General features: G+C 39.1%; 4 protein-coding genes across 4 annotated transcripts; 2 read left to right on the plus strand and 2 right to left on the minus strand.

The window, feature by feature from the left end:
• Positions 1–1,210: 1,210 nt before the first annotated feature.
• On the plus strand, positions 1,211–5,161 carry tgfa (transforming growth factor, alpha). The gene is given in 7 exon segments (XM_070903147.1): positions 1,211–1,250; positions 2,156–2,329; positions 2,582–2,752; positions 4,109–4,223; positions 4,791–4,912; positions 4,915–4,940; positions 5,075–5,161. Coding segments are annotated over 7 exon segments (735 nt in total).
• Positions 5,162–10,094: 4,933 nt separating this feature from the next.
• Positions 10,095–12,223, minus strand: hdhd3 (haloacid dehalogenase-like hydrolase domain containing 3). Its single transcript, XM_070903174.1, has 3 exons — positions 11,965–12,223; positions 10,880–11,214; positions 10,095–10,649 (listed from the first exon to the last, which is right to left on the minus strand). Exons 2-3 carry the CDS (start codon positions 11,207–11,209, stop codon positions 10,254–10,256), a joined length of 726 nt encoding a protein of 241 aa, XP_070759275.1. The 5' UTR covers positions 11,210–11,214; positions 11,965–12,223; the 3' UTR covers positions 10,095–10,253.
• Positions 12,224–12,370: 147 nt separating this feature from the next.
• trub2 (TruB pseudouridine (psi) synthase family member 2) lies at positions 12,371–15,337 on the plus strand. The gene is made up of 8 exons (XM_070902842.1): positions 12,371–12,592; positions 12,777–12,911; positions 13,723–13,797; positions 13,907–13,968; positions 14,064–14,145; positions 14,270–14,342; positions 14,564–14,700; positions 14,795–15,337. The coding sequence occupies exons 1-8, from the start codon at positions 12,475–12,477 to the stop codon at positions 15,091–15,093; spliced, it is 981 nt and encodes a 326-aa protein (XP_070758943.1). The 5' UTR covers positions 12,371–12,474; the 3' UTR covers positions 15,094–15,337.
• Positions 15,338–16,838: 1,501 nt separating this feature from the next.
• On the minus strand, positions 16,839–22,052 carry LOC139283181 (ras-related protein Rab-44-like). Its single transcript, XM_070903148.1, has 8 exons — positions 22,039–22,052; positions 21,570–21,658; positions 21,323–21,454; positions 21,161–21,242; positions 19,021–19,135; positions 18,350–18,448; positions 18,174–18,250; positions 16,839–18,082 (listed from the first exon to the last, which is right to left on the minus strand). The coding sequence occupies exons 1-8, from the start codon at positions 22,050–22,052 to the stop codon at positions 17,995–17,997; spliced, it is 696 nt and encodes a 231-aa protein (XP_070759249.1). The 3' UTR covers positions 16,839–17,994.
• Positions 22,053–23,786: the final 1,734 nt, after the last annotated feature.

A 23,786-nucleotide genomic window follows, 5' to 3' on the forward strand; every position in this document is an offset into this window, starting at 1 on the left:
ATAAATACATTTTTTTTAAATGATTCAGTGTGTTGCAGGATGTCAAATGGCTAAAATACGGAAGTACAAATTTGAGGTACTTGTAGTTTACTTGAGTATTTCTATTTTCTGCAGCTTTATACTTTTTTATACTTTTTACTTCATCTTTTTTACTTTTCAGATTGTAATTTTTCATACCCATGTATGGCCACATTTTTCCTGACAAACTGAAGGATGAAGAGTTCCCTTATGGGTTGAGAAAATTCTCGTCCGTCTCAAGATAAATAAACTATTTTAAAGCCCTCCTTGGATTAGCTGGAAAATGCATCGTCACAAAGCTGAAAACAGTTTCTCACAGGACAGCAAACACATGATGATCTTATAGAAGATGCTTTGCTGTAGATTCAACTAACCAACAGCATGTAAAGTAGTTAGAATTAGCACAACCTCAAACAACTACAGCAGTAAAATGCAACACACACATTAATGCAGAAGTAACATTAATCCAGAAACATCACATGTGATAGTAAATTAGCTAATTAGACAGTATATTTTACTGCAGAACGAATACTTTTACTTTTGATTGATTACTTTAGGTTTTGAATGCAGGATTTGTCTTGTAGTGGAGTATTTTCACAGTGTGGTATTAGTACTTTTACTGAAGTAAAAGATCTGAGAACGTCCTGCACCACTGAGTAGGACAAACACTTAAACTGCCCTTAAATGAAATAATTTAGATAATCAGACACAGAATCAGAATCAGAAGATTCACAGGTGAAGACACACCCGACAGGAGTGTCATATTGAGGTCAAAATGAGATGATACCCCCTCCTCCTCCTCCTCCTCCTCCTCCTCCTCCCCCCCCTCCCTCTCTGCCTCTAATTGGTCAGCCTCTGACAGGATTACACGAGTTTCCTCAATTGAACACAGTGAAGTCAAACGCTCGGACATCCCGCCGGAGACTCTGCGGGCTGAAAAAGAAAACTCGTCACTTCTCCACGACCACATCTGAAGCGACAGTAGATCAGATGTGTGGACATGACGGCAGAGGACAGGTCTGCGGTCTGTGGTCACGGGATTAAATGTGTCCTGTGCTGACGGTCTCTGCTGCTGCCGCTGCTCGCCCTGCAGCCTGCAACACTAACCACTAAATGTGGCTCCTCAACACACGCCCGCGTTCCAGTGAAGCTGCCCGTCAACTTACTGCACTTTAGGCTACAAGTCGTCACGATGACTCGGATTTTCTGGGATACAATTTTTCTCATAAGCGGTGAGTGGCTCATTTAGAAGGAAAATAAGCGTCTTATTTGTCATTTTATGTCAAACAGTTAGATAAATGTAGTGAGTAATGATTAACGCAAACAGCGGTGAATGAGAGATTACGTCAGTGTTGTCCCCCACTGATTGGTTATTTAATATTCATTCATTGCAATACTCCTGTCTAAATTTAAAGTGTTTTATCTGTGGTACTCCATATTCATTTTCATATTTGTATTGCAAACTGTGCTTGATGGTATTTCTTTCTTTCTCCTCTATGGTGTCACTGATTCTTAATACAATATATTTAAACTGAAGTAGGTGTTATATTTTGATGGATTTCTGTCTTACACATTTTTATGGTGAGAAACAAAAGGAACAAATGACCATGTTTGTTATGATCTTTGAGTTTCTGTCGGTTTCTTCTTTTACAACAAACCAGCCTCCCTGTGCTTATGAGCCGGTTTCTGTCTCTAGTTGTGATTGCGTGTCTTCACAGGAACCGCCTGTATTTATAGTGCTTTGGCCTCATCCTTTTAGTGGATGCTTGACCCTGTTACTATTGTTGGGTACCAGTTACTCAATGAAGCATCGATGTCACATTGAAGGCAAGTCACATGATCATAGCTGTACAGGCATATTACTAGGACTAAACCCTCAGGTGGTTCACCATGTAGCGGGATATGTGACACCTGGTTTTCCTTTGGGGGGGAAAAAATAAACCACAATACAGTAATATATATTTTTTATATTCCTTTAGGTACTTTTAGTATGTCTGTGGTACTCAATGGTGAGTTTACAGTGAACTTTTTGGTATTTTTGTTATTATATTCCTGCAGGGATTTGTTATTATTTCTATATTTTTTCTTCATCAGGGTTGTATCATATGTGAACAGCTGTTTATTTTCCTCTCTGCAGGTTCCCTCTTTACATTTGGAGCGGGGCAGAGCAATTCAACGATTATTGAAGCCAGCATATCCATCGATACAAACTCCTCTGCTGCTCCGAACACCTCGACAAGCAGCTCTGCAACCAGCAGCAGCAGAAGCACAACTACCGCAACTACTGCAACTAACGTCCCTCCAGTTAAAAGTAAGTCTCTCAGCACGTCGTGTCATGTCGTCTCCACATGCACGTGAAGGTTCAAGCTCATTGTCAAGCCATGTCCATCAAAGAATAACCGTATCATTAACTGACCTTGATCCTCTCTCACTGCCATGCTGCCTTCACAGCAAGTGTTCTCTATCTGATATTATATTCCTGCTGGACTTTGTTGTTATTTCTACGTTTCTTCACAGCAGGACCGTATCATATGTTAACAGCAGGTTATTTTCCTCTCTGCAGGTTCCCTCTTTACATTTGGAGAAGGGCCGAGTAATTCAGCAATTACTGAAACCAACATTTCCATCGATACAAACTCCTCTGCTGCTCCAAAGACCTCAAGCAGCTCTGCAACAAGAGGCACAACTACCACAACTATTGCAACTACTACAACTAACATCCCTCCCGTTAAAAGTAAGTCTCAACACAGTCATGTCGTGTCAAGATACATGTGAAGGTTCAAGCTCGTTGTTTAGCCATTTCAAGTAATATAATCACTGTATTTCAGATGAAACGTGCCATTTGCCCTCATTGCAGCCCTTGATCCACTCTCACTGCAGCGTTGCTTCCCCAGCAGGAGTTCCCAACACTGTAAAGCTTCCCATTGAGCTGTAGTGCATCAACACATGGAGACAGTGTGGCGCTCACTGATAATTGATCCTCTGTTGTAGGCATTTGTGGTAAATTTAAGATTGTGAGCAGTATATTCAGCTGTCTCACAAAACACTGCACCTACAGTATTAAATTATTATCTGAAAAGCACCGTACGTGCCCTAAAGGCTGGTTTCTGTCTCAATGTTCCTCTCGTTTCGACTGCCAAAATCACATGGAACGAGAGAGGGGTTTGGTAGGCAGATGCCTCAGGGACAACAGAGGGCTTTCACAGAGACTGAAAGAAGGAGACAATACATGTAGGCTGCAATCCAAAAGCCCATTTACCGTTGGAATGGAGTGTGTGACGAAGGCTGTAATGCAGCTATCTGTCTGGATGTTCATCCTCCTTCCCACCCTGAGTGCCACACTGTGGCGTCTGTTTCGGCTGCTCGGGGAACACTGACTTTTGTTTGAGTCAGTTATGTAGGAATTTGTCGGACTGTACAGCTTATGTGTAAGAAATGTCCTGTTTAGTCTGGGCGTTCATTTAATCAGATATTTTTGTCCCGAGTGAAAACTGAGATAGTTCCTTGAAAAAAAAGCCGTATTAAAGGCTTTAGTGTCTGTGTGGATCCTGCAGGGATGTGCTCTCTCCTGAGTCCTAATGTGGGCTGATGGACAGGTTTTTGTTTGCAGCGTCTCACTGGGACTTTTCTTGACTCAAATTGTCCCCCGCAGGTACAGTGAGAGATGTAAGCCACCACAAATCCACACGCAACTGGTAACAAAAGGCTTCAGTTCACCGTTGGTGGCGTGGGTGTCAGCTTTAGGATTTAGTACATGCTGTTGTTTCAGGTCTCTGCAGGCTTAGGCTTTTTTTAGATTTATGATATTCACCTGTGTCATGTTGCACTCTATATTTGATATTTGTAATTTAGGGTAGAATTCATGCACTGAAAGACTACTTAAGGTGGACGGTTCTGTAATATTAGTACATGCTTCCTTTAAATCCTACTCTCAAAGATAACTGGCCACCCAACTAAAATCATTTTGCATTGGTTTCAGTAGGAAATATTAGTGATTCATGGTCTGAGAAAAAGCAAAGAAACTGTCCTAAACTTTCACAAAAACCTGCATACGTATCACTGAAAATGTCAACAATATCTTGCCTCACAGAGTTTGTGGCAGCAGCTGTTCGGTTCCATTTCGACGACTGCCCAGACTCGCACCGCCATTTCTGCTTCCACGGCACATGTCGCTTCCTGATATTAGAGGAGACGCCTGCATGTGTGTAAGTTGTTACTCTTAAATATAAAATGCCAACATTGTTGAGTTGACTGTTGTTCGCTGGACATGAAATCTTGACAGTTTTAACAATATAGCTTCTACCAATATAGGTGAAGCTGCTCTCACAGACTGCACTGTAAAGTTATAGTAAAAACAGACATTTGGCTTCCCTTGTGGACTGGGCTTTGCTGAGCAGGGAGGTCTGTAATATACATCGTGTTAGAGCAAAATGCTGCCATCCTTCAAAAGAGACATTAGTGAAATAATAAGACCTAGTAACTTGTGCAAGATGGCGGACGTCAGGGTGATTGTGGTCTCTGTGTTTCTGGAGAAGCTGCAGATAAGAGAGGGAACAAATTAACCATGCGCCTTATGACATCACATCTATGTTAAAAAAACTCAATACACTCAAGTTAAATATAAATAAATAAACATACATTTACAAACTACTAGAAGTGTTGGGCCTTCCCCTGTCAGCCAGTAACACTGTGATTTGAGCTTCGAACTGCTGTTTTGTATCTTATAATCCTACTGTCTGCATACCCAGTTTGATTTTCCGTCCTTGCTGCAGGTGTCATTCGGGCTTTGTCGGGATGAGGTGTGAACATGCCGACCTGCTTGCCGTAGTAGCAACCAATCACAGACAACAGACCGTTGCCACGGTGCTGGTGTTGTGTGTGATTGGGTGTGTTCTCATCATGGTGTTGTGTACACTTTTACAGTAAGTAAGATGCATTTTAGGATTTTATTTTAGCAGTTTCACAGGGTCATTGCTGATAAACTGTACTAAACTGTAGTGTTTAGGATAATAATCGTGTTGCAATATGAGGCCAGTAGAAGTGTTTTCTTGTGCAGTTGCTGGTGGAGGCAGGACTGTCGCAGGCGGAGCCACGCACATCACTACGTCCCAGAGAAGCACGGAGCATCCTGCTATCCCTCTGAGAGTGGTACTTTATTTATTTCTTGTGTCAAAAAGATCATTTCCAATGTCCCATTTCTGTTTACTTACCAGCAAAACAAATGATAAATGAACTTGAGAGCATTATGTAAATGAAGAATTGTATCATGTAGATGTCCAGTAAATGCTACATGCTGCACACCAGCTTTTTATTTAGGCAAAGATTACAGAGCACTAGCATGTGATACAGACAGATGGGATCTCTGTGTCTCTGTTCATATCTTTTGAATGTCAGAGAAAGTGATGGCATATACATTAAGGTATAAGGCTGCCGTTTCCTGTTGTCGAAAAATCCCATGAAAAAAAGCAAAACCAACAATGTGTTAGTCTGTTTCTCAATACTTTCTGACTTCCCATCTTAAGATGTAACTCTTAAGAAACAGGTCACAAATATATAGTTTCGTTATCAAAAAGGATTTAAAAACTGCTGGGCACTGTAGCTTTTAGCAAACGTTTCTCAAACAGGAGTAAATGCTGCAATAGAGTGCATGTGTTGGGGACTATTTTCAGCTGCGGATCCATATCCACATCAATCCACATTTTGTGCTCTAGTGAGTATTTCTGCCAGCCAGACTTTGGATGTGGTATTGAGTCAAAATATACTACAGAGTGTGTGTTAATGGCAGTGAAGAAACATGTCGGTGTGACTCATTGATGTGTTTTTAATATTTTTTTTGGTGTAAATTGAGCTCCATGGCAAAACAATACTTGTTAGTAGAACCAATTCATTATTTCATTGTTTCTTGTGTTTTAATGGGCTTTGTTGACAGTAATTAGAATATGAAATATTGTCAGCCTTTTCCTCAAATGATCCTTGATGGAAACAAACAAACTTATCTGTTTTATAATTTCCCTTTCAGTGGTTTGAGAAGACATCTTGCTGGAACATGAGCTGTTTGCATCTCGCCGTGTTTAGTTTTGCTCACCTGTCCGGCCACCAGACCCTCAGGATTATATCCACATTACATCACATGTTCTGATCCAGCAGACTTGGCCAGAGGTGAAGAAGCAGTATTGTCAATGTGGCTAAGATTAAACCCCCCCCCCCCCCACGGACTTTTGACCTGCAGCATCATAGGAACGTGTTTACGTCACCCTGTGATTCTGTGGAAATACAGGCAGAACTGCAATAGTCTGTTTGACGTTCTGAGGATGAAGCTGCTGCCAAATCCTTCATGGGAAGAGCTCCGTGTGTCCTGATTACCGTTTATGGCTGGCCTCGAGGACATGAGAAATGATCTACGAGGTCACCCAGCGTGGATGTTGGACAGGAACTGTTTATTTTGGGCTGTGGGACAACAAAAATTCATTTACTTAAGTCAGAAGTCCAATTCCTATTTTTGTCTTTTAATAATTTTGCGCACTTTTCATCAGAACTCTACAAGCACAGAGGACATTTTTAAGAAATGATGGTGGAGGGAAAACTGATGCTTTAAACAAGTTTTAGTGTCTGTTTTTAAAGAAGGAACTCACGTCACCTGACAGGAGTAGGAATTGTTAAATGGACGGACTGCTGATGGATTAAAAAACCCTGGAAAACTTCAGTCAGTAATTATACACAAAGCTTGCAGCTTAAAATAGTTCCAATTTCTTTTTTTTTTAAGTATGATTTGGAGAAAGAAATCATCCAGGTATTTTCTTCAAATGATTTGATGACTCCAGTTTTGCTACGGAGGCTGAAATATTTGTCAGTTTTATTTTTTATTCCTGAGCTGTACTTGAACGTGTTTGTGCATCAGAGGTCTTTTGATTTGCAAGCTATAACTGTAACGACACATGCACACCCTGGGAGGCCACGCTTAGTCCATGGTCCTATTGTATTGTTGCACTTTTTTCTGCAAGCTTGCTGTTCTTAAAAAAAAAAACAAAAAAACAAAACAAAGAACTGCACTTCTTACTGTACTTGAAAAATTGTCCACATAATGAGAGATGCCAAATACACTCGTTTTCTAACTTTGAATGAGCACTGAAGGGAAGAGGCACGCGGTTTGTACACATCCACCTCAGCATGCATGCACCTAAATCACAGCTTGTCATTTTTTTAAAGAAACAACACAAAACAAGAGTGGTGTGTTATAGCATTGCCTCTGCTTTGAATTTAAATACCTTTTTTAAAGAGAGAAAAGCCTCTGAAGTTTAATTTAAAACACTATTTATTTCTTTAAGAAAAAAGATTGGAATAATAATTGGTGAAGGAATACGAAATAATGATTAGAAACTGACTCGGATATAAAGTGTGTACTTTACACTTTGTGTGATAAGACGGAAAAAAAAAGTTTCCACCATAAAATGAATGTGATGGTATTTACATGCCAAAAGACTCTTGAGGATGATATGCTTGTCTCTGTTTACAGTATGAATATGTGTTAATGTTTGTAATTACTGCATTTGATGTGTAAATATCAAAACCATACAGAAATATTCAATGTATATATATCACCTGACGAGGGATATCTTCCCATGCATTAACTCTTTTGATTTATGTTGTCACAATTGGAAAACCTATATTATCCGCATTTGTTTTCCAATGAAGAATTAAAAATGCAAGTTTGCGTGTGCATATATATTTTTTTTTAATTCACGTGTTTAGTAATTGCTACTCCATCTCTGGGAGTCTGTTATTGGATTCATCGCGTGACCTTCTTTTCACTTCTGAAGCTCTTTGGCTCTCTCTCTCTCTCTGTCTTCAAATACCCCGATTTCCTGACGCTCTGCTCTTCTATTTTTCTCTTCCACTGAATATTTCAAGATGCAGAAAATGCCAACATGAAACCTTGAACCTCGGGCACAATTGAACAAAGAGCTGAACTCTTGAGTGCTTTTATAGCTGAAGGAAATGTTTCAGCTCTCTTCTATGCCGCCATTAAGTTGTCTTATTTATTTATTTGTCTTCTCGAGCTCACAGAATGTATACCCACTCATGTTAAAGCATTTGTTCAATGTGCCACATACATCCTCTTTTTTTGTGTTTAATTTCCACTGTATGTCATTAGGGTTGACGTCTTCCCTCTTAACGTGCTGCATCTCCTCTGCTCTTCCCTTTCGCTCTCCGCATGAGGAGCTTCGTTTTGTTTTGCAATCCCATTATGTCTGCAATTGGATTTCTGTGGAGCCCTTTAGAGCCGTCTGGCTGAGCCACTAAACCAGCTTTGAATTAAGCAGCTCTTGTGGGTGCTTCCCTAAAGATACACAACAGCCTTTAACATACAAAGAAGTGCATGGGGAAACAAATTCAATCAAAAAGAACAAGGCAAAGAAAATGGATATAAAGACTTATTAAAAACTGGGTGTTGATCATATTTCGTGACGCAACGTGGAAGGCCGTGTGTTGTCGACGTCAGGAAATTCTCTTGAACTCTTTAAATCTGATTTGGACAAGCGTCAATCCCTATTCCCCATAAGAGGCTGAAGCTCTGCTTTGAATTGCAATGCCATTCTGGTCTTTTTTTTTTTCCCCCCCCTCCGCTTCCTCTTCTGGCCCTTTTGATCCTCAGCCCAACATTCCCAGTATCAGCCTCTGACCAGATGGTTTGAAATAAGAGTATTTACAAAGGTATTAGGGTTAAGCAACCCTTCCTTGTTCTCCTCACTGCTAAGAACCGAAACGAATCATTAGGAGTGATGAAAGCTCAGAGCGTCCGGCTAAAGGGTCAGCTCACATCGAATCGCATAAAAAAGGAAGCTCATTGAACATCGACTGTCAGACAACTTGCAAGACACTTTATACAGCATGAACGTGGTGATTGAATTTAAATTCATGTTTATAAGTTGATGATGATTGAAGTTTGTACAGAGTCTTGACTTGTCTCACCTCCATCCATCTGGCTTAAAGGATAAGTTCACATTTGTTCACATCTTGAAATACTCACATGCCCATGTGTACATCTTAAGAGTTATTGGAGGCTGTGAATAGATCTCTTCCTAATGTGAATACAATCTAAGTGTCCTCGCTCTTTGTAAAAATGCCTCTTAAACCGCTGCAACAGTCTGGGTTTGACCAATCAAGTTGGTATCGTCTAAAGTTACTAAAAAAAACCTGTAACTTTGGAAGATAAACTCTTGGTTTGATGACCTCAGATTGCTGAAGCCTCATATTAGAGAGAACTGAACTTAAGGACTTTCAATGTACATATGAGCATGTGAGTATTATTTTAAGACATAACAAAATGTGAACCTATCCTTAAAGCTGTTATTTTAATATGTTCCATGTTCCATTTAACCCACCGATGATGACAACCTTACAAGAAGGTGCTGGGGTGTGTCCAGTGTCCATCGTTCAAGTCTGTCTGGGGAGCTTTGTTGCATATCTCTAGACATCTCTCATTTCCTGTTACCTCTCTATCAAGTCTGTAATAAAAGTATAAAATTCCCCCCAAAATAATATTAAAAGTAAAATACATTAAAAGGGAAGATCCTGAATAAATTAAGAGGACAAACAAGCAAATGCTTCTATACAGAAGGTGTTTTAATGCCATGGTTTGGACTCACCTGTCCCTCTTAAGAGGCAGAGTCACTACAACTCAATACAAACTTATTCAGAGTTTTGGAGTGTTTGTGCTCTCCACTAACACTGAACACCAGGTGAGGGAATATCTTAAAGGTTGGTCTTTGATAGCCCAGCACCTTCCTAAGACACTACAAGCTTGATTTTCTTTAATTTGTCACCGATGTTCCCCACCTTCGAGCTGCATAATTTGTACGTTGCAGTGTTGTCTATGATTCTGCTGTTACACTTTGGGTGCAAAGTGCTTTATAAATCTTTCTATTATTATAAAAATGTATTAGTTTCAGCACTGATAATTGTAGAAGTTTCTAAATACCAATTTTTTTTTACTCAAAACTCTTAATTTTGTCATCAGATGAAAAAAGGCACTAAGACAGACTTGTACAATTAATAGATATTTATTGCACCCAATTTATTTACAGTAAAAATGCATGATAATGCTCTGTCAGGAGCATTTAATTTTCTTAAACATGTGGTTGAGCCCACTTAGGTCAACAACAGCAAAATGAGTTCCTTAACTGAACCACACTAACGCTGAGTAGCTTTGCACTTGAGCCCATGACAGTTTGGCTTCAGTCCATGCACTGCTGGAGCTGTGATGGCAGCTCCTCCAGGGAGCGGAGCCGATGCTCTCGAGGGACGTCAAGTCGGTTATGCTTGTTGTCTCTGTCCAATAGGAACCCGTGGATGCCCGCAGACCGAGAGGTGAGGTAATCGTTCACATAGTGGTCCCCAATGTGAGCTACACTGGCAGCTGGTACGCCACATTTCTGCAGCGCCTGATCAAAGATGGCTGGACTTGGCTTTGCTATACCTGCTTCCTCTGATGTAATCAAAAAGCTGAAGTCAGACAGCAGGTCACAAACACGTAGGATCTCTTCTAAGCGGCTATCAAAGTTTGATACCACACCCAGCTTCAGGCCAAGAGCAGAACAACTCTCCAGGGCCTCCTTTGAGTCTGGAAATACCTAAAACAAAGGGACATTATACAATTTAAAGTTGACATTTTCTGTGCTACTTTGTCTACTATTGTAAACATTAATACAAAAAGCAAACATTAGTAGTAAAAATGCTTTATAAAGAAACTGCACAATATTCTAAAGGTGTTGTCTTTCTGATGTACTTTTTAGCAGATAACATCAGGAAAGCAGGTATGATACATTTTAAATGAACAACTTATGCCACATGTGTCATTTACCTCCCAGTTCTCTGCATTGCAGAAGTTTTGATAAAGGTTGAGGGCCATTGTATTTAGCAGGGCTGGGTCCTGTACCCTGCACTGGGAGAAAGTGTCCCGCACCACCCCCATCCACCAAGACCGTCCATCCAGGCCCTGAGCGATGCCGTAGTTTGGGTATCTGCTGGAATTATGTCGATATGCCTGGTGGAAAGCAGCCTGGACCTCCGCGGGACTGAGCTTCAAGCCCACTCGTTCAGCCTCCTTGCAGTACTGCTCCCCTACAGATGCGCGCACCTTCAGCAAGGTGTCTTTCACGTCCCACAGCACCCAGCGCAGAGGAGCTCGCATTACACCTACAGAGGGAACACCACAGACACAAGACAGATTAATGTCCAAGCAAAAGTAGATTAGGAAACGTTTCCTCACCTGGTTGTTTCTATGGGAATGTTTCAGATAATAAATGAAGAGATTTCATATGTGCACGTTATCTTTGTTGTCTATATTTTCTTTGCTGTATTTATATTGTATTTTTTTAATATTTGATTATATCAAGCACAGTACTGGAGTGGGAAACAAAGTATTTCACTGCACAACCCAAAACCCTGTGCCTGAAACTGCAGCAGCGAAATGGAATTCAGCCATCATTAACTTATTATTATTATTATTATTTACACCTGCGACATGTTAAAATGTCTTTGACCCCTACCAGACAAAAAGGTGCTTTGTATTGCTGTTGTGTTTATGACATTTTGTGGTATACATGTTATTGTGTTATGTATCATGTTATTGAACCAGACAACCCTGTGCTATGCTAACGTTACAGATTATCAATGAAGGCTAATTTCAAATCCCAAATCTCAAACTAAACATACGTTAGAGCTTCGGGTAGACCTAATCTACATCATGTCGTCTTGGTTAAAAGTAACGTTCGTACCTGGCTACGGAAAATGTCCTTGTACTCTCTATTAACGTACCACTAGCTAACGTTAACCTCGTTGATTTTGTATTATTAGCTACTTGTCAGCACGTGTAGGTATGTTAGACAGCTACTTCAGCAAAAAACACCTAGCTAACTACAAAAGTTGTAACAGTTAAAACGTTACCGAAGTGAAGAACTGTCAACGGTTGTAAACAAGGTTAGCTACTGTCGAGCTAACTTAGCTACTGCCTGTCTTCTTCTTCGTTGGGAGGTTTAAAGGCAACTGTTGCCATCTTCTGGAGTTTTAGTTAACTCCTTCGTTCATTTCTCTTTACAATTTCTCAACGCTCCCTAAAATGAATCAACCATCTTCTGCCTCAGCCATTTCTAACCACACATAATCACGCAAAATTTGTATTCTGGTGTATACCAGTCACCATAATCTCCAGTTCTATCGCATACGGATTGTTGTACATCCAGTACAGCAGGCGGCAGTATGTTCTGAAAGTAGCTGCTATAACTTAAATCGCCACACATGTACGCATGCGCGAAGGTTCACATGCCGTAAAGTCAAGTGGAGAGGACGCAACCCACATTTTAGAAAACAAACTAATGTTACCCGTGAAAAAGTCTCAAGAGATTTAAGTTAATATAATTTTTCAACTAATCGGGATACCCTGATGTTACTAACACAATGGCAACTCCAGCTATTCGGATGTTCCGGAGGTTAGAGGGTCTGTTTTGTGTGTACAAACCCTACGGTGTCCACTGGAAACTCGTACGGGACAGCATCGAGACAAATCTTCTTAAAGGTGAGGATCCTTAAAAACGTATCCTACGGCCCATCAACACTCACAAATCCATTTCTCTGTCTGCTGTGACAGTGGGTCATGATACAGCTGATGTGCAGATTTAACAACAAGCCACTAAGCATTGCCGTTAACCTTCCAAATAAATCCCTGTATCCCGTTGACCCCTGTATGTGTCACCTTACAGGTTTAAATGCTACTCCATCCCAGCCAGTTCCTCAGGAGGTCCGCTTCTTGGCACACCCAGGCAGTGAGACGGGAGCACCCAAGGGACTCACACTGTCTGCTGCCTCTGTGCCAGTACTGTCCAAGCATCCTCTGGGTATATGTGTCCACTTCACTGCATAGCTTCTTCTCCTGCTCTTAACATCACCACACAAGTCTTATCATGGTGTTCTTGAAAAAATAGTTCTTCAATGCCTCATGTAATGCTGCCTGCTGTAAGGACAGACGCTATGTTTATATGTACAGCTAATCCCATTTGTAGTTTACTTACTCAAGTAATGTGATTTTGATTTGATGTTGGTAAACATCACGACTTGGTTAAAATGATCTTTTGCTGGTGGAACACTGTCCTGCCATTGTAGACAGGACAATGCAGGCGGACAGGAATATATTTAAAATTTATTTAATAAATCAATTAATGCGTATTAGGTGCATAGATTTATGCAAAGCATTCACTGCAAAGTCTTCATGCGCCTGTTTTGGGAGCCAAAAAAATGTAACTCGTAAATCGAGTGCATTTTTGTCAACAAAAGCTGTTGAGCTTGTAATAGAAGGAGCCAAGTTAAATTTTAGTGAAATAATGTTATTAAGAACAAGAAGTGCATGTTTCTTCTCGCATGTTCCTCATTAGTTTCTGTTGTGAAAATAAAATGCAAGTTAAAACGTTTCCCAAACTACTCTTGTTTCTTTACTGTTGCTAAATAATTTTTTCGGAGAAACATTTTGACCTGTCATTTCAGGTGAAACAATTGTATTGTTATTAGTTGCACCTGTGTTTGACAAGTCAAAATGTCTGCTTTGAAAAACTATTTGATTTAGTTTTCATCCCCATGTCATGCTAAAATGGACCATAAATGAGTGATATTAAATGCATTTGTTTTGTCTGTGCACATTTCTGTATGTTTTAGTGACTGGACCTGAATTCCAGCATATTAGAGTTGGAGTAGGACATCGCCTGGATGCCTTCTCTTCTGGTGTTCTAGGTATGATCGATTTAGAGCTGATCACAGGAGACAACCCATTCGTTTCAAACCGTGTTGTGTTGAAGATATGACGTCTCTAAGAATATTTACACCTTTTTTTTTTTTTTAGTTCTTGCTGTTGGGAATGGAAACAAGGTCCTGAATGATCTCTACAGAACACGAGTCACAAGGGTAATTTATCACTTCTGCTGCTTTTGACATCAGATTTACAAATATGTAATGAAGACACAATGTGCACAGGTTTAATGCTGTTATATATGTTTCAGGATTACACATTGGAGGGTGAATTTGGGACTGCATCAGATGATTTCTCTCACACAGGCAGAGTTTTGGAAAGGTCCACCTACAGTAGGACACCTTACTTTTTTCCTATATGTGCTCAGTTTCATCAGTTTATTATTTACACATGGTTTTAGATCATTGCTTTTGCCATTGACTGTATCTGACCCTAAAATATTGTTGTGTTCAACAGGTCACATCTCACAGGACAAGCTGGACAGAGTATTGGCGATGCTGCAGGGAGCCAATCAAAAGGCCTTGTTAATGTATGCTAACTACATTTAATATTCATTACATTTATATAAACATACTATTGACAGTTTTGGTTCCTAAGTGCCTTTTTATCAGACAGTTTTTTTTTCTTCTGTGCTTTACTTTTGAATAAGACCCCCTGCGCATACAACACATCAGTCCACAAAGTGCCACAGTAAAGTGATAAATTATTATGTTTAGATGCAGGTAGATTACAGTTTTTTTCCCTACACAGGTATTCCAATGTAGACATGAGCTCACAGGAAGCCTATGAGATGGCTGTGCAGGGTTTACTGGGTCCAGAGGGGAAATCAGTGCCTATTTTGACAGGCTTGCGTTGCATTCACTTCCAGCCCCCCAACTTCACTTTAGGTAAATAATCTTCAATTGTACACACAATTTAAAATATGCACACTTTCAGGATGCTTTCTGATCTTGTCTGATATTTTTCTCTCTGTTCTTACAGAGGTGCAGTGTCTGAATGAAACGCAGAAATATTTGCGCAAAGTTGTGCATGAGATAGGACTCGAGCTACGCAGCACCGCAGTGTGTAAAGGAGTTAGACGGACCAGGGACGGCCCCTTCACCCTGCAGGATGCCCTGACCCATCACCACTGGACTGCCTCTGATGTTACGCAGGCCATCAGACAATACCACTCCTCCAAAAGAAATAAAAAATATTCCCACACACAGATCAAGGACCCAGTGTTAGAATCACCAGAAGAGAGTCCAACGACAGCCAGTCAACAAAATGAAACCAGGTAGAATTAGATAACTTGTTGCTGTGACCAGCAGGTAATACAAGTCAGTCTGGCAGTTGATCACAAACATTTCACAAAAAAACGCAGCTGCTCTACAGTGACTCTACAGTTTAATGTGCAAACTTCTCTCCATCTACAGACACTTGCTGTATGTCATGAATGTTCGACTGTTTTCACCGTTGTTAAATGTTGTGCAGGTCATATTAACTTCATATTAAATCTTAATATGAATGTGGTTTATTTTTTATTTTTTATCATGAAATAAATTGAAGACTTAAGATTTCTGTTGTTTGGTTGAACTATCATATAATAATTTGAGCTAATTGCAGCGTCTATAGACAAACATTAAACAGTGCATTAGTACAAGGTGGTTGGTGCCATGTATAGAGGCTGTAGTGAAGTTGAACTTGAACGTCTGTAGATGAGATGATGCATCTTCTTTATTAACACAGATCCTCCCCCAAGGGGCAAAAGGTCAAGGTGTCTCTGTTGTCATGAAAAAAACAAAGTAAAATCAACAGACTGCAGTCAGCCAGCTTTCCCATTGTGAACAATAATAGATCGTCTGTAATACAGGGGAAAGAAACGATGATCCCCAATAGTAACTTTAATAGCGCTCCTTGCAGCTGGTTTAGAAAAAATGTACCGGTAACCATGTGAACTTGACCCATTTAAAAGGTTTTTGGTAACACTTTATTTTACTGGTCTGTAATTTCCTCATCATTTTGGTTTCCTGGAAAGAACTTTGTAATTTGATACTAATTATGGGGAAAATAGAAAGTTCCTTGGAAAAAAACTAAAGATTCATTAATTATTGGAAGCTTTATTCTTCATATATGTTGAATTGTATGCTTTTCTGTAGACAGATTTGATCTTCTCGCTTGTCTTGCTGACCTGCTGTGTACTGACTAAAAGTCTCTGTTACAGCAGCAATTAAATTGAATTAATTAATTGAAAGTTTACTAATTGAATGCTGTCTATTTTCCCTGTAATTAGTACCAATTTATATTGTTCTTTCCAGGCAGCTTCTTGGAAACTGTTTTATTTAATCTACAGCAGTAGTGGAAGAAGTATTCAAATAATTTACTTAAGTGAAAGTAGGAATACCACAGTGTAAAAATACTCATGCAAGTAATAGTCCTGCCTTCAAAATTTCACTGAAGTAGAAGTACAGTAACTATAGCTCTTAAATCAATGTAGTGAAGTACAATATTTATCTCTGAAGTTTAGTGAAGTAGGAGTACAAAGTAGCATAAAATGGAAATACTCAAGTAAAGTACAACTACCAAAAACAGTAAGTACCATTCTTGAGTAAAGGTACTTAGTTACTTTCCACCACTGAATTACAGACCCGTAAAATAAAGCGATTCCAATTTTTTCTGATGTTTGATGTGTAACAGAGTTAAGATGTTTACATGTTCCGGCTAAAACTGAATTATCTGAATAACTGAAGACGAGAGGAATGATTTTCCTGGTGGGTGAATGTAGCCAGTGAAGTCAGAGCCAATCGCTAATATCAAATTCAGAGTCCTCTTTGTCCTCTGATGATGTCGAAAGATGCTTCCTCAGCGTTTCTGTTTCCCACAAAAGCTCCTTTGGGATGTTATGAGGTTATTGCAGTGGCGCCATTGTTGTCGTGCTCTTCATACCATTGAAGGACTTGTTGTTCCAGTGGGAACACTGTTGTCTTTGTCAGTCTGGAAACACACAACTTCCATGAGGACACAAATTAACTTCGAGAGCATGCAGTTGTTGTTCTGGAGGTTTATTAAGCAGGAGACATGACATCACAACAACTTGATTAAAGGTATTTAGCAACACAAGTTATAGAGAAGTTCACAGAAACCAAAAATAATTTGACATGCATCTTTGAAGCTAAAGTATGATAAGTATTTTACCGCCACTTTCTTTAATTATAGAGGCATGAAATTTATTTATGGTTATCTGGCCAACCTGGCAGCTGTGTGACAGCTGCAAGTAGGTCGAGTGCCAACACCATTCATTTAGGACAGATGGTAAACATACAAAATCATTATACACTTAATGTAATTATTGAACAGCTACAAAAATGAAAACATGCTCTTATTCGCAGGCACATTGCACAAACTGCTTGTAAACACTGAAATGTACGACAAAAAGTAATATATTTACTACACATTTAATATATATTTGTGTCATGAAAGTAAAATTAGGAATTAAGCTTAAAGTATAGATGCTGTAGAGAAAACACAGACATACAAATACAATATAGAGGATTCTCTTGGTGGAAACTTTTCTTTTCAAATAAGGGCCTGAGAAACTAGTGCTAAAGTACTAAAAGTTTAGTTTCTCAGTGAGATTAGTTAACACATCTTCCAATGGAAATACCTCAGTCTGGAACAAGACTCCACAAATATTGACTTAATGTGATCATTTCAAATTGCACGAGTAGAGTAAGGCGTTCATGCTCCAGAAGGAAACTCAATCGAACAAGACAAAACTCACAATAAAACCCATTATTCAATATGTGATAACTATTTCCTTGATGACTTACAACTGTTCATTGTCCTGCCTCTAAAGAAAAGCCTGCACCAGCTATACAGTATAGTATACACATGATGGCACACAGTAAGGACACATCAAAACACCCTCTGTGGCTTCCTCTCCCAGTGAAACCTCTACGCTCATCTGAGAAGCTCCATTTTAAAAAGTACATTTTATGCAACTACAGGAATATTTTACTCTACATCAATAATTTACTTGTATGGCTTGGTAGAAATAATAAAACAGCTAAAGGTAACCGTGAAAAGGAAATTTAACTTATGTACAATTGCGTAAATGAATACAATTTGTAATAAAACAGATTAAACCAAAGTTTGGTTTGGTTTGAGTCCCAGTTTTGGTGAGTTTTTACTCCCACATCTGTTCAGCAACATCCTGATGATTTTTTCTGTTGGGGCTCTTTGTGTAACACCATGGCTTCCTCTCTTGTGTCAACTTTTTGACTCAACATCCTGCACACACCAACAACAACAACAACACAATCAGTTGCAACATTACAGCACAACATTACACACATGTTAAAGGACATTAAGAATGTGTTACCTGGCCAAAGTTTCCAAAGACTGGACCACATTTTCACCTGTGGCAGCGCTACACTCCATGAATTCAAAGTTGTACTCCTGTGGAAGTTAAACTGCTGCCTTTAGTGCCTTTTGATAATCAGAACTATTTAGTTATATTGTAGAAGTACGAGAGGACGTAAAGCCACAGATCCATACCTTAGCGAGAATTTCCCCCTGCTGAGTTTTAACCTGCCGTTCTGCATGATCACTCTTATTCCCAACAAGTAAAATAGTCACATTTTCTGCAGCCCCTTCCTGCAAAACAAAGATTAGTTTGATTATTGCTCCGATTGCCATTCAAACATCTTTCTACAGAGCGATCTGACTTTGTGGACAGGTTCACATTTCAAAGAAGTCGGTCCCTCGTACTCTAAATCCTAAAAAAATCTTTGTTATTTATTTTGTTTGCTCTCAAATAAATGAGTGTTTACTAAAAATAATGTATATTACAAACATCAATATTGGAATGCAAAGTGTTTTTATATCATAGATACCATAGACGTTGATATTACTTGTAGTTATGGTAAATATGGGCTGTTGTTTTAAACATATATATATATATATATATTCACTATATTGTTGTCATTTTGTTTAGTTTAGACTTTGTTTAGTTTAGACTATATTCAGGTTAGGTTCTTGAATTGAATATAAAAACATAATCATTTAATTAACAGCTGGGTGTCAGACCTAAATGCATTTAGGGTAGTAGGATGAATACCTGGTCAGATTTTAAGACTTTTACTAATTCTTTGATCAGATATTTCCTAATTTAAATAACAATACATAACATTTAAAGAACAACCACTGAAGCTGTGAGTGCATCCTACCTGAATACAGCTTGCCCAGTAGCTGACAGCAGAGAAACTCTGAGACGAAGTGATGTCGTACATCAAGAGAAAAGCCTGGGCTTTGTGGAAAATCTGTCTTGTGATGCTGTGAAACCTTTGAAGGATAATTAAGATTGTAATCAAAGACAGGCTGCTGAGAGATTTCACAGCTTTCTCTTAAATAAGGAAAGGCCATTAACTTAAAACAACTGGCAAAATTGAATGACTTTCCTCACAACCACTCACAAGATAACATCACAAATTTGTGTTGTAGGGTTAGTTCAGTGAGAAACACTCGGCCATGAATGAAACACCTCAAAGGTAGAATGTGTGCTTCTAAAAGCTGATGATACTGGTTAGTTGAGTTTTCAAAGAATTCCCTCAGGCTTTTTTTTCCAAGAGACGCATTCTGGACATCTTTCCTCCAAAGACTGATGATGAAAACACAGTGACTCTGCAATGACTCTAATACCAAACACATCATTATGTTTTAAATCCACAAAGCTAGTGTCTAACGTGTCTTTTTATGTGATGTCCTTTTGATGTACAGACCAAATCTGAATCCATATCTTCTTATAGGAAAAATTAAATGAATAGGATGTTAGGAGCCTGTTATTTACACTGGGTTTAATGACAAGCGATGATTTGGAGTGCACATGTGCTGACATTAAAGAGGCTGTCTGTTGTTGATCAAGATGGCGACATGGTTCTCTCGTGTGTCTAAGGTGGTCACCGTGTGTGAGGTGGCGTTCTTGTTCCAAATTCCTATTGACTATGTTGAAAAGGAAATAAAGTATTGAATCTCTTAAACTATCCAGGGCCATTAGTGAACTTCTAAAGTGCACACCAAAACAGCCTTTTCAATGTTAACATGTTTCAACCATGCTAATCTAATATGTCCCCTGAAAATTCATGCAGCATGTAGAGTGAACACGTGGACATCTGCACACTGAATGCTTGTTATCTCCAGCTCTGCTGCTGGAACCAAATCCGTTGTGCTAATTCCAGCATGCAAAACATTGTTGAGAGGTGCCAAACCAGTTCTGAAACAGGTTACAACCTGGCCTGGAGTGTTTTGAGCACATTGTCTGGCACATGTTCAGGGAGGCTGCTGTCTATGGTAATTCATATTTGCTGGCTGCAGAGGATGTTACTTAAGTGAGCATCGTCACATGTGTTCATCAGAAGTCTTGGCTGACTGCCGAGGTCTTTGGATGGGTGACAAGGAAGCCTGCAGGACAGCCTGTCCTGTCCATGCACCTTCGACGGTGATGCCTCCCTTTCAGATACGCTGAACATCTTCTAGCCTATGACCTTCCCTCCTGCCAGTCAGGTCAGGTCATCGTATTGGTCAGGGAATGATCTGGTCAGCTTTTAGATGTCTGTAAGGACATCTTTCAGCTTGTGGCCTTCATCCAGGATCATCAGGATGACCCTAATGGATGGCTGTATTTTCCTGAAATTCCCACGACAATGGCCACCAACCAAAATGTGTTGTTTCTTATACTACAAGGCTATCTCTGTTCTTCATGTACATTGAAAGTCAGTGAAGTTGTGCCAGAAATATCTCCTCTGCTTACAGACATCTTCAAACAAACATCCTCATCAACAAATAGGTCCTATATGCTTCAAGACCACCACCATAGCCCAATGCCAAAAAAATGAACTGTGCGTCAATGACAACCGGCCTGTAGCAACTACACCAGTCATCAGGAAGTGCTTGAAGGCACATCGACCAGAATCTCAACAGGGACAGATGATGGACCCCAAAACACCTAAATAGTTGTTATTAATGCTGGATGTAGTTCATGATAACAATTTTACAATTTATTTCCTACTGCAAAGAAAGGGGCAGGATACACAATTACTTTTCCTTGGGTAGAAAAATTATGTCACGTTTCAGCGGACGAACATGGTTGGAAGTCATTGTTTGAGTTGCTCATTTACACAAATATTGGCTGAACTTTTTAAGATGAGGTGAGATGAAATGTGACAGATGACTGCGAGGAAATCACCTTACATCAGTTACAATATCTGTGTGCCTGAAGAGGAAAACAGACTTTTAAAATAATAAAATAACTGGGCGATAATTGATACAAGTGTTTTAATAATGTACTTTAAAAGGAAACAGGAAACGTACCTTTCTTGACCTGCTGTATCCCACAACTGTAGCGCCACAGGTTTTCCATCCACCACCACAGTCCACATGTAGGAATCAAGTCCTAAAAAAATATTTGTTACATTATTCTGTATATTTACACACATTTATGGGAAAATAATAGGATAAAGATCAGGATCTTACCAAGAGAGGCGGGTAAATCTAAAGAAAACTTCCCACTTTGAGCTCTTTTAATGAAGGAGGTTTTGCCCACACTGCTGTCTCCAACTATCACCACATTGTAACTGTTTGATCTCAGATCTACTCTGGAGTCATCTGCCGAAATGAAAACATGTTATATTTTTATTTTTCCATATTAAAATTCTCTCTCTCATTATTTGTCTACAACCAGCTACATTCTGCTGTGGATGAGTATTAGTGTTGTGTTCACCCAGAGAAAACGTCTTCTGACTCTCTTGATTGAGGCGGATTTCAGCATAAGGATGTTGAACTGGAGTCCCTCGTTCAGACGTCTTCTCACTGTGGAACAGACATAGTTCAAACAAAACACAGCATATACAGCAGCACACTTACAGTTAGTCACATTCAGGATAGTTGTAAGTCATCAGTATACCCTACCAAATGGTTGCATCACTTCAAGAGATTAATGTGCTAATAAGAAGAAAGAATATCACAAGTTATATTTGAAGCTGAAATGAAAAAATACATAAAAGGAGAAATTCTGTAATTTGTGTGTAGAATTTGTATCATTCACTTAAATTGTTATAATTAGCAAAAACGTGTTTTAAAGCTCAAGTCAGGTGATTTACACTTGAAAAGTACAAATGTCTTTATCAACTTAAATTAATAATCACATTGAATAAATATTAATTCCTGTGATTTATAGCAAGAATACTTACACAAATACATACATACTTGGATTACAGGAATTGCTGCATAAAATTAGACATGTCACAAAAGACACTTACAAAAGGAATACAAAAAACACACTTACAAACACACTGTTCACAGAAAACATGCAGCAAAAAAAATTAAAAGTACAAGAACTTCAAACACACATCTGACTTTACAAGCCTACAACCAAGCACAAAACCATAAGATGGTCTGTCCTCCATTAGCTGCCTGTCAGATGAATGTTTGTAACGATTGTGCTTGCATCTCATCTTTTAAGCTGACTACACTGAGCACCGCTCTTGTCTCCTTACTCAGACCAGCAGTGAACTCTGTGTGTTTATAACACAATATAACAAACCAACAATACCACTAACATCCTGACAAAATATATAGAGTTTGCACTACATTCTGTCTGTACAATACTATGTGCATGAGGATTAGTGTAGACTTGCATGAGTCAGAGGCTTAGCCTCTTGGATGCGTCACATGGACGAGTGGCAAAATGTCTTCAACTGTTCAACGGATAGTTTCATTTTGAGCTGACATTGGAAGATTTATGGTGAGTTGTCATTCTAAATTCTAAAGTATTAATTTCCAGATTAGTTAAAAACTGAGGCAGAATTGCCAGTGCAATATTACAATAGGATTAAATGGCAGCCTACCAAATATTGTAGTTTGTCTAAAAACTATGAGGAGGGAAAGTGAGGAGTCCCAGAACTCTTGAAATAATCAGTTTACTGATTCTGATTATCTTGTGCAGTTACATGTGAAACCAGACTTTCTACAATGATAGTTTTAGTGGCTAAGGTTGTAGTTGGTTGTTCATTGTTGTATATATCCAATGTGACCTGATGTGCCTGTGATTTAATTAATTGAGCTGTAATAGATTTATATTGATTAATAATTTTACTGACAGTTGTTCCATGAATGAAGAATCCTCTCTCATAGTTATTCAAATCAGGTAGATCAACACTTTATGGTGCAAAGCTGGACAAGCCTTGGAGGTTGCAATGTTTACATCTCTGTTGACTGTCAGCGTCGGACTTACCTCACAGGCCTTGAGCGCTCTCCTGCCTTTGAGGTGCTGATGTTGGATGATGCTTTCCTGTCACTTTCATTGACCTGCACAGACAAAAACATCTCAGTCATGAGGCAACAGTGAGGGAGATTCTACATTGATCAATCTCATCAAGGACGTTTTGATATACGGTATCTCTTTTGTTTGCCAAATGATAAAAGGATCATCTTGTTTTATATTAAGTCTGCTATTGCAGATCTAAGCTTTGTATTTGACAAGTTTCCCAGGAATAATCCTCCGTCACACAGGAAGTGGAGTGTTTGTTTTGTATTATCAGATTTTCAGGAATTCGTACTGTTTGTACTCCTACTGATGTGTGATGTATCAATGATGTAATGTCAAAACCACTAAACTGTGACCCTTTATAGAAAGGAAAAGTAACAGGGCTTTTATAAAAATACTGGTATATAAAAAAGGCTATTTTTTATTATTAAATACATGTGCTTTACAAGAAAAACATTTGTGTAAAGCCTTTTTGCTTTCAGCTTTGCATGTTTTGCTTTTGGGTAGCTCATTGCCATAGCCTCTTGACTGGCTGTAATTTAGGCCTACGTAAGTGCATAAAAGACAAAAATACACACCACTGTATAGATCAAGAAGTCAGATACATGTTTATGTTCTCCTTTTCACCATACGAAACTTGTATTGTGGCCAGCATGTTCCTCATTTTGGTTC

The sequence above is a fragment of the Enoplosus armatus genome, chromosome 3, assembly GCF_043641665.1.
Source record: "Enoplosus armatus isolate fEnoArm2 chromosome 3, fEnoArm2.hap1, whole genome shotgun sequence".
NCBI classification, from domain to species: domain Eukaryota; kingdom Metazoa; phylum Chordata; class Actinopteri; order Centrarchiformes; family Enoplosidae; genus Enoplosus; species Enoplosus armatus.